The sequence below is a fragment of the Fragaria vesca genome, linkage group LG5 (genome assembly GCF_000184155.1).
Source record: "Fragaria vesca subsp. vesca linkage group LG5, FraVesHawaii_1.0, whole genome shotgun sequence".
NCBI lineage: Eukaryota > Viridiplantae > Streptophyta > Magnoliopsida > Rosales > Rosaceae > Fragaria > Fragaria vesca.
The window spans coordinates 2074167-2084655 of record NC_020495.1 but is presented as its reverse complement, the minus strand read 5'-3'; the positions used below and the strand labels follow the sequence as shown (position 1 = coordinate 2084655).

The following is a 10489-nucleotide window of genomic DNA, read 5'->3' as shown; positions in this document are numbered from 1 at the left end:
AAAACTCGCAAACGGCGATTTTTACCGGCGCCGCCTTGTGCAGTTCTCTTGTGAGAGAATCGCGGTTTCTTCTCTTGCTTCAGCCCTTTCTTTGAATATAGATCTGAGACTAGTTGAGGGTCTTCTCTAATACGATTATAGGTCAGATACGGTTATTCTAAACGGCAGAAGACGGAACCGTCAAACTCAACTCACAATCCTATCAATTTCTCAGCTGGACACGTGTCGCGTTTTAAGTGGTCGGGGACACCAAATTGTTCCGGCCACAGCAAATAATTTCTCCCACATGAAATCAATTTTAGATGAATTGCATCTTGGTAAATAATCACAGTATTCAGGTGAGTCCACCTTAGTTGGGAATGTTATGAGTTTTGGGCACTCCACCAACTCAAAGTCCTTCAACTTTTGCAGTTCATAAATGCTGCGAGGTATATCTGTGAGGTTTTCACAGTGATGGAATATCAACTGTGTAAGGTTGATTAGATACCGAATGGATGACGGCAATGTTTTGATGCCAGTGCACTGTAGAGTCAAGGATGTCATGCATTTCATCTCTCCCACAATTTCAGGGAAACTCTCCAGCTTACTGCAAAAGTTGAGAATAAGTATTTGGAGGGATCTCCAGTTGACTTCTGGAGGCAGCTTCACAAGGTTACAGCATTTGAAAAGATTCAGCGTAACCAGCTTTTCGAGGGATCCAACCGAAGGGTGAACCTCCTCTAAACTTGAACAGAAACTTAGATCCAAGAACTCTAAGTTTGGGCTTCCAGACATGTCTGGGATTTGTGTTAGGAATTTGCATCCGCTCAATTTCAAGGATGTAAGATTCTGCATACTCTGTCATACAAAAGAATAAATATTAAATAATAAATTGGTAATGTCTAAAGAATTTAATAACGTAAACTGCTAAAATATTATTAATACCTTGAATACCCCTCCAAGACGTCTTATGCGGCTGTTAGGCATATTAAGCTGCAACATTTCCTTCATATCAAAACCGGAGGGCAAATATTCTAGAGGACATTTAGGCCAATCAAGTAACCGCAACTGATTCGGGTAATGCTTGACCTTTCCAACAAACCGCCCATTGACGTTTACAAAGATTTTAAGATTTTTCATATTTTTGAAGCATTTAGGACTCAGCCGTATCTCATCTGTTATAGGCATATTTACAATTATGCCTTCAATTGTACTTGTTCCCTAGTATGAAAAAAATGCAATCGAATTAGCAAAACAAATACTTATATAATAAAATGCAATTATTTCAGTATTATTTGGTCCTTGGTAATTCAAAAGAAAACATGTACTGCATGTTATCCAGATATTGGTTTGTCGAATTGAAATAAACTGCTCACATACAAAATAACCATGTGTGTGTGTGAGAGAGCGTAGGAACTACTTACTGTGTCTTCTGTTAGAACTTGGAGGACGATCAGCGTGATACCATAATCTGCTACGCTGTCCGGGCATGTTTGACTCTTGATCAACTATTTGTTTTCCCATCTCTTCTAGCAAATTATGCATACTTATTCGACCACATTCAGAAGCATTTATGAGTGCCTTATCTTCAAGAATTTCAATACTATGCTCAGGATTGGTGCGGTTACAACCTTCAAGTATTTGTATCACCTCATTTGTATCCCTACCATTGAAGAAACACGCAATGTCGAGGAACACTTCTCTCTCTGTTTTTTCCAGTCCATCATAACTGACTTTGAGAATATCTGTAACGTCTTTGAGATGATTTCTTTTAAAACCTTCTATCATAGCTTGCCATTTATGTAACGGTATTCTACATAAATGTGAACCTAAAACTTTCAGCACTAATGGAAGGCCTTGAGTATATTTAACAACAGTACTAACTAAGAGCTTCTCATTGTCGTCTAGACTGTTGCTCTTAGTCTTGAAGGCATATGAACTGAAGAGCTTACAACCTTCATCAGGATCTAGTTTCCTGGCCTCGTATATAAGATTGATATCGTGAACAGTCAACAGACGCTTATCTCTTGTTGTTATGATAATCCTGCTACCATGACCGAACCAGTCTGAAGTTCCGGCTAATTTGTCTAGCTGGTTTGAATCATTCACATCATCAAGAACTAAGAGAATCCTTTTATGTCTCAACATTTCAGGCAATAAAGTGATTCCTTCATCAACATTGTTTATTTCCAATTCTTTCAATCTCACAATCTTAGAGAGAATAATTCTCTGTAGGTCGGCTAAACCTCTATGTTGCTCTGAACATTCTCTAACATTTTCCAAAAAACAGCAACCATCAAACTTCTGTGCAATTGCATTGTAAACAGCTTTAGCAATTGTTGTCTTCCCTATTCCGCTAGTTCCCCATATCCCTAGCATGCGTACATCACTTCCCCCCACATCTAACATTTCAAGCATATGTTCTACCCGAGAGTCTAACCCAACTTGGCACTTTGGCATACCCAAATAGGTAGGTTCTGGTGGGAAAATGTTTGAAATTTCTTCAACAATTCTATCAATCGATGTGAATTCATACCTGCCATAAAAGAAACAAATGAAACATCTAATAAAACCTCTTTTTCTAAGATCTCTAAATCCACCCCACCATGACATATGACAGTGAGAATTGAACACATGATCTCTACGGTCACAATTAAGTTAGCTAACCAAATGACGCATCAACCATACTACTCTGAAAGACAGTATTGTATAATACTATAATAACCACACAGCTAGCAATAGAAGAGCAGAATGTTATTACTATAAATTTAAGAGAAGTAGAATGAAGCGCATGACATACCCGCTGGAGAAAGTCCACCCAGCTAAATTTGACGCTTCACAAAGAGCTGCTCTCCATCCGGACACCTTGCCTATGTCATCTTTGAATCTGAGTTCAAGAGGTGCAAGTGCCTTACCGAATGTACCACTTTGGTGTCTTACGTCAGAGGGATCCACTTTGTAAAAGATTGGGTGAACCATTTGGTTCTTTAATCTTTTACATTCAAGGATATAAACCAGTTCTTCCAAACACCACTTTGAGGATGCATAGTTTTCAGAGAAGACAATGAGAGAGAGCTTTGATTCTTCAATGGCTCGGAGAAGTGCTTGTGATATTTCCTCTCCTCTTGTAAGATCATTATCTATGAAAGTCTTGATCCCCTTTCGAACCAAACTGTTGTACAAATGACCTGTAAAACCGTATCGTGTATCCTTGCCTCTGAAACTCAGAAACACATCATGTCTCTGTGAACGGGTGGAAGGAGCAGAGGAGAAAGACGAAGAGTCTCTCAATTGGATGGCCATGGAATCTGGCTTAGCTCGCTGATGGAATGAAGAATGAGCAGAAGAGGAAGAGGAAGAGGCTCTCAGAAATAGGTAGAGACTTCAATGTGAAGTCAAGGGCGTGTAAGATGAAACGAAACTTCCAAGAAAAAGAAGGAAAGGTTGAGTGACCGGATCCGGATCCGGATCCTCTCCTCATAACTCTCCCTGCTAATATTGCCTCACAAAACAATCTTGACCGTCCAATCTTAATCAACAGCCAAGATGTCTCTGAGTTTAGTTTTTTGGTTTAGTTTTCGTGATATTTTCATCTCCTCTCATCTCTTCTCGAATTCTCGTCAGATGTCTCATCTGTTTTATCTCACTTCTTCTTTTCAGTCTTCTCTGAGTTCTCTCAAAATCACTCTTGCTGCAGTTGCCCGTGCATTATGCTCTTTCCTTTGTATATTTGTTGTTTAATATTGTTGTTGAACTTAAAGTATACAAGAATAGAGAAGCGAGAGAACTTTGGGATTTTGATTGAAACTAAGCTTTACCAATTTGACTGCAATCTGCAAACCAGTTTTGCAGAGTGATCCTCAGTAATTTGCTAAGAACATGATCAATAGCCTTCAGAACCTGCTTCACAATCACAAATTTAAAGTTCCAAGGAAAAGGATTTAATCTCGTCAAATAAATCATGAACAAAGAGAAGAACAGCAAAACTTTGAGAAACACAAAACGTGAAGGCACTTCCATAGTTCCATTTCATCTCTCTCCCCATTATCATAACATGATTTATTCATCTCTCTCTGACTCTCATCTACCCTTTTCTCCATAATTAAACCAAACCCATTGCAAATCAACCCCATCTATCCCCAAAGCTCCAATTTCTTCCATGTAATTTCCATCTCCGGCGAATGGTGGGTTATGCGTCTCGATATTGATCCCTAACACCCAGAACCGGAATCCCAGTCCTTCCACAATTTGATCGAATTTGCGACGAATTGGGGTTTCTTCTTCGCAGGGGCAAAGCTGGCAGTGGCCATGCTCAGATCGGCCTGCCGGGCTTTCGATGCTTCATATTCTGGGGGAGTGTTTGAGTGTATGCAAAAGGGGAGAGAGAGAGATAAGACTCGACGAGAAACTGTGAAAAGACGTGAGGAGATGAAATATCTCAAAATCTAAACTCAGAGACATCTTGACCATTGATTAATATTGAACGGCCAAGATCGTCTAATGAGGCAATACTAGCAGAGAGTTACGAGGAGAGGATCCGGATCCCAAAAGGGCATATGGTCGTACATGACAACTCAAAAACACGTATTCCATACGGGAAGCAAATTTCCTCCCCACCCATTCATCCCCACTCTTCTCCCCACCCTTTTAGATGAATGCCAAGTGTCCCTTATGTTTAATTACTTTTAATTTGCTCCCCACCCTTTCATCCCCACCCTCCTCCCCACCCTTTTAGATGAATGCCAAGTGTCCATTTTTATCATTTTAGTTAAAGTAATTAAACATAAGAAACACTTGGCATTCATCTAAAAAGGTGAGGAGAAGAGTGGGGATGAATAGGTGGGGAGCAAATTTGCTTCCATGGTAAAGTGAAGAAGGGGCAGAAGAGGACCAAGTCATCAGCAGTACGTTCAATGGTGTGGTGATGAAGCGAAACTACCAAGAAAAGAAGAGAAGTTAAAGCTGATCAGTCCATTCACCACCGAAAGAGCATCTTATAATGTGGGTCAGATCTAATAATTCATTTGGTTGATAGATATAGGTAGGCCTCGTCATGACCTAAGGCTTTAACTTGGTTAACAAAATTTAGGACCGGATAAAATCGGACCGAAGCTCAAATATGCAAGTCTTTATCTGTTCTTAAAGCTCATTTTGTTAGGGCTAATAGGGCTAAATATGGCTAAAAATGCCGAATATGACATTATTTTGTTTAACGAAATAAATTCATGAGTTTTTTTTTTTTTCCTCAAATATTACCTCAAGAGATATATGTGATACAAAACATCTAGAATTATTAATCTAAGTAATTATATTTATATATTTCATTAACTATCTCTCTAAATCACCAAAAATCAATCATTATTTAACAAAAAAAATACAAATTAAAGAAATAAAACTTACAAGATTAGTTGTATTGTATAAAAAATAAGAAACATATTAAAAACAATAGAAAATAAGTAATTATTAGGGCCTAAATGGCGGGCTTTTAGAGCCAGGATAGGGCCGGAAGGACTCAGTAGGGTAGAGCCGGGTTTCATTTGCTTGACCCTTGTCCTACCCTAATTGAAAAGGGCTAGGGCCGTCCCGCCCTAACGGAGGGCCGAGTAGGACGGGTTTTAGGGCAGGCTAGGGCCGAAAGGTTATATGATGAGGCCTAGATATAGCAATCGGCAGTTTTCACCATTTGGTGGTAAAACAGTAAAAGAATGATGGAACAGCAAGCTAGGTTGAAGCAAATTAATCCTACTCGACATGACTACCAAGTAGAAGCAATCGTAAAATAGCACTTCAAGACTTGATTCGCTTGATGCATTCTTTCTTGGACTCAATGGACTGAAAGAAAAAACATAAGAGCTAGTCGTACCAAACTAATTTCATCATCCCAGCTGAACGTAGCAGCGGTAGCACCTCTCCGTTAAATTCAACAGAACATTGCGGTTAAAACAAATTATAGAATAAACTTGAATATTTGTTCTTGGATGAAAAAAATAAATATGAAAAGTTCACAAGATATGGATTTATTTATACAGATTTAGAACAAAGGTTGACACAGGTAAATCCCTGCTATTTGTTCTTCTACAGTCTGACATATGTAGTTTTTCATCGATGAAAGAGCAGGCGATCGAAAATTTGGGAAAATGATGTAGCAAGATATATCCAGTAGTTGCTTGCAGCTGTGTTTTCATACTTGTCCACCCTTTGCCTCACAGTAAAGTTTTTCAACTCGCTCGTGCAGATGGATATAGTTCAATATACATATTTAGGATTAACTTACCAAAGTTCTAATCTTATTCCTGTTTCTTCCAAAGAAGTTTCTCAATGCATGGTGTGGTTTCAGAGTCCATTTTGAAGGCCTGATAGAGCCAGTGATTTCCAATTTATCAATCTTAAATTTCACATAGTAAATAATTGGACTAACACCATTTTCTCAAGGAACTAGATGTCAGGCACAAAGCTGTTATCTTTTGAACCGTCACACCCCAAAGGGAATTCAAACTGAAATGTTTTCATTGCAAGATGATTGTACATCAACAACACCTTTTTTCTCACTTTTCCTATGTCACAAGTATTTCAAACTCCTTTATCATCCGGCCTTCTCAGTCCTGGATATTTCCTTTTGTGCATGATTATAAGTCTGTATAGTAGTGGTCATGTTGTTCTTGATTTCTTGTACAGTATTGCCTCGTGTTAGAATTTGGCCATTTTAGAAAGCTCATCAACTGCTTCAACCAAGTGATCAAGCCTCGCAACAAACTCAATAAGCAAGGAAGTGAAGGTAGCCAGTGACAATGCTGCAGTGCTCTCAAATGCCTTCATCCTAGGCAAGAAGTCCGAACCGGCAGAACCATCATCCTCAAAAGCATCAACCTGTCTTGGCGGCCATGAATAGTGAAGCCTTCTTGACTGCTTCCTCATTAGCTCATGGTAAGGCTCTGCTGTCTGCTGCTGTGTGCTTTGGTTCTTTTCCAGGCTAGTGGTTCTATCAAGTTGAACCGCTTGTAATTGGTTTTGGAGGTCCGAGAAAGTGCTTGATAAGGTTTGAGTGAGCTTGGGAAGTGGCTTAGAGATGTTGTTGCTGTCCGGGGGGTCAAAACTTGAGGTGAGGAGATAAGAGTGTATGTCAATGGCACGCTGGAGTTTCTCTGTGGAGCTGTGAACCCTTTTGAGTAGAGATGTCATTGTGGTCCTTTTCATGTTGCTGATGTCCTGGCCTAAACTTCTTACTAGTTCTGCTGCTTGGCTTGAGGCTTCTTTGATCTCCGACTGGAATGTGATCCGGAGATTGTAAGGCGCCTATAGAGGGAAGAGCTATCAGCAAAGATTTATATGAAGTATGATGATGGAAAATATGCTAGTAGTTAACATGAAATAACTCTGGCTAACTACGAAGAAAAATAATTTCTTTGTATTTTGGATTTCGGCCAAGTACTTCATGTCTGACTGCCTCGGTCTGTATAGATCAACAGACTGTGTTGAGTTCAAGGGAAGCTCAATGCAAAAATTTTGGCATACCTCACGCGGCGAGATAGAGCTCTCAGCTCTGTAGTGTTTGTCGATTTTGCTATGATTCTGATATCCTTGAGATTTTGTCCCACAGCCTTGTGACAAAGGATCTGCTCCCACTATAGTACTAGTAAAATTCCCACACTCCACAGTTTGGAAATTTGTATTTTACTTCAAAACATTATGTCCATTGATATACTACGGTGGATTTCGATCATAAATTGGGAAAGGGTTTCAAAGGATGTCTCTAAAGTCCCCTACTATATATTCTACTAACCTCAGTAGATTTGATGCGGGAATCTTATACTTTCGACATGTAGTTCACTTGTTCACATACATCTATGAACAAAGGAATAGGATCATGGATGGCTTTTATCACCTGTTGGACTCCAACTAGATACAGAGAACAAACAAGTCGTATAACATGTATTCTTTCGATTCGCAAAACAAAAGTTCTTTCTGATTATTCCTCTACCGCTGAAATTATTATATGTTCGTCTTGTTTAAGATTTTGTTTCCGGAATACCTGAAATATTTTTGCTTTATAAGGGTGTCTGGTTCCTCTTAAAATATGAAACAAAAGGCTTCAAAAAGTACATGGTAGAAGCTTGAGAATGAAAATTTGCACTCTGCGTATGTATATGGAATGAGAATAGATACCTGAATTTCAGAGTGCAGAACTCCATGGAGGGCCATAACCTCATAAGCACAATATCTTAGAACGGCTGCAACTTTAACATATTCTGACCAAGGATAGAAGAAGTGTCTGAACCTTCCATGTGGTGGCTCCCATTTTGCAGACACAGCCTGGTATTGGAGACATGCAGCAAATCGATCAGCAGGACTATCTTTATAGGACCATTTGATTGATCTTACTAGATTCTAATTTTATGAACAAGTTAGGAAGAAATCAGAGATGATTTACCAAGGATTCGAGCTTTGCGGATGAGTTCAATGTGCTTCGACATTTCCTATAAGCAGGCTCGTCCGGAAACTCATCCATGACAGTTTTGGAGAATTCAGGGTGTTCTGTCCCATCATCTGCTAGATACTTTCTAACACATTCTGAAAGTTTCAAGATGATTAAGAACTTTAGTTATGGTTCAGTTGTGACACAAGCGGATTTCTTCATCGATCACGCCCCAAATGACATCAACGTACATGTGTATATTAAAACTGTTATGCTACAGGGATAATTTAGACTTTTTCTGATAGATTTGTAAGTTGCATGTCCCAAGTGCAAGAACACAGGGTTATTTTGCAAACTGTATTTTCATGCAATCCGATCACCATATTATATTTTTCATGGTGTACAAGATGATAATATGTATAATTTGATTAGGTTTACCTTCAAGTGAGTCAGCCACTGAGTTAAAGTTGTTCACCAGCTCCTTATGTAACAGCTCCCCAGCCCATATAGGGAAAACAAGGACATTCACAAACACTGCTACAAACCCTCCGATAGCTATGGAGTAGAGTCGATCCATGGCCGTCCTCATGGGATTTCCCATTGACATCCGATACCCGGATACTACTATCAAACAGTAAGTGAAAAGGATGACTCGGAATCCATACTCATAAGGCACAAGTGATGGCCACAGTTTCATAAACGATGTTACAGCTCCTGCATGAAACTTTTGAGTTAGACAAGAAATAAGTACTGGTACGGTGTTTTTGTGGAGTACGTACGCGTACGCGTAGTCTTGAACTCAAATTGTCCTACAAGAGAAGGGAAAATTTAAGTTTGCATTACCGACGATGAAGATGCTAATGCCAATGATGATAGGTTCAGCGACGCGGCCAGATCTTAGTGCCACTTGAGCAACACTAATGGCCAGGACTCCAGCAAGCAAACTTCCAAGAGCTCTGTTGAATCCTCTGTTAAATGTTGCACCTATACTTTCACAACATTACATACGATTAGAATTTACTATTAGTCTGAAAACAGAAAATATTTTGTTGTCACAAAAACTTCAAAATATTAGTGTCAAATTAACAAGAAAGGTAATTAAAACTTAAGAAACCACATTTTCCTACTCAAATGAATTAGACAAAACCCAATTAATCACATAACATACCAGATGACCTAACTAGACAAAACAACTTTGGAAAAACCCTATATTACGTATACCTAGCTGATAAAATAATTAAGACTATAATAGTTCACACAATATAAGATACTGGGTGGTCTACTGGTCTAACAACAGAATTTATACATATATATATATATATATATATATATATATATATATATATAAGATGCATGAGTGCATGTAACATACCAACTGTGTACTCGAACATGATGGCAACAGTGAGGATAGACCAAATGATATTGGTGCCAAAAACTTCATAAGGTGCTCGAAAAAGTATAAGCAGAGACACAAGAAGCACAGCCAGGCCAACTTTGAATGCAAACTTGACTCGGTTGCTATCTTCTTTGGTAAACTCCCAGACTCTCCACATCCAAGCTCTAAAGGAGAAGCTTTCTCCTCCTCCTCCCTTCTTTCCCGATTTCTGATCACCATTAGCTTCGATATCGTGCTGTTTCATCACCTTCGTGGTAGCACAGGGAATGCTAATCTCCATACTGCCCTTCTTGCCGTTCATTCTCCAATGCAACAATATAGTCTCTTCGAAGTGCTTCAAGACCTCCGTATTGTTAACAGAGAAAGGACTTGTAGAATGAAACAGATGAAGTACTACTCTGATATCTCAAACTTCAGTGAGAAAAGTGTGAGTGATATTTCAGAGAAGAGAATACGGTACGTTATAAAGAGGAGGGTGTATGGCACTGTAGCTTATGGTTTCTTTGCAAGTAGTGAGAGAAAAGTACGTCTAGTCAGGATGTCATATATGGAGAATACAATACGACAATAATAGAGAATGCGAGATGGTAGAAGTATACTGAAGCTAAACACTTCAGGAGATATGTGGCCAAAAACAGTTGCTCAGGAGATAAAAAGATGCTTAATCTCAAATTCTCAATAATGCTGCATGCATGGAGAAT

The 10489-nt window shown here is 39.0% G+C and overlaps 3 protein-coding genes across 3 annotated transcripts in view; all 3 read right to left on the bottom strand.

Moving 5' to 3' along the window:
* LOC101299967 (protein SUPPRESSOR OF npr1-1, CONSTITUTIVE 1-like) overlaps positions 1–1167 on the bottom strand; it is a 4994-nt gene extending 3827 nt beyond the window's left edge. Inside the window, exons 1-2 of the mRNA XM_004300794.1 lie at positions 925–1167; positions 349–837 (exon numbers count right to left, since the gene is read on the bottom strand). Of these exons, the coding sequence (XP_004300842.1) occupies positions 349–837; positions 925–1167 (732 nt within the window). The remainder of the gene's footprint in view (positions 1–348; positions 838–924) is intronic.
* Positions 1–3462, bottom strand: LOC101298020 (TMV resistance protein N-like). The gene is made up of 4 exons (XM_004298802.1): positions 2780–3462; positions 1404–2515; positions 925–1200; positions 1–837 (listed from the first exon to the last, which is right to left on the bottom strand). Exons 1-3 carry the CDS (start codon positions 3280–3282, stop codon positions 1184–1186), a joined length of 1632 nt encoding a protein of 543 aa, XP_004298850.1. The 5' UTR covers positions 3283–3462; the 3' UTR covers positions 1–837; positions 925–1183.
* A 3204-nt stretch (positions 3463–6666) lies between these two features.
* LOC101299679 (aluminum-activated malate transporter 9-like) lies at positions 6667–10089 on the bottom strand. Its single transcript, XM_004300793.1, has 6 exons — positions 9765–10089; positions 9236–9376; positions 8831–9106; positions 8408–8547; positions 8143–8289; positions 6667–7272 (listed from the first exon to the last, which is right to left on the bottom strand). Exons 1-6 carry the CDS (start codon positions 10087–10089, stop codon positions 6667–6669), a joined length of 1635 nt encoding a protein of 544 aa, XP_004300841.1.
* Between the last annotated feature and the right edge of the window lie 400 nt (positions 10090–10489).

Bases quoted from the DNA above. Each gene is read 5' to 3' on its own strand.
- LOC101298020 (XM_004298802.1), bottom strand. From the start codon at position 3,282: ATGGCCATCCAATTGAGAGACTCTTCGTCTTTCTCCTCTGCTCCTTCC. The intron at 2,516-2,779 runs GTATGTCATGCG...CTTTTATGGCAG, and splicing joins GGGTGGACTTTCTCCAGCGG to GTATGAATTCACATCGATTG.
- LOC101299679 (XM_004300793.1), bottom strand. From the start codon at position 10,089: ATGAACGGCAAGAAGGGCAGTATGGAGATTAGCATTCCCTGTGCTACC. The intron at 9,107-9,235 runs GTAATGCAAACT...AGTTTCATGCAG, and splicing joins CATTAGCATCTTCATCGTCG to GAGCTGTAACATCGTTTATG. The intron at 8,548-8,830 runs GTAAACCTAATC...TGAAACTTTCAG, and splicing joins AGTGGCTGACTCACTTGAAG to AATGTGTTAGAAAGTATCTA.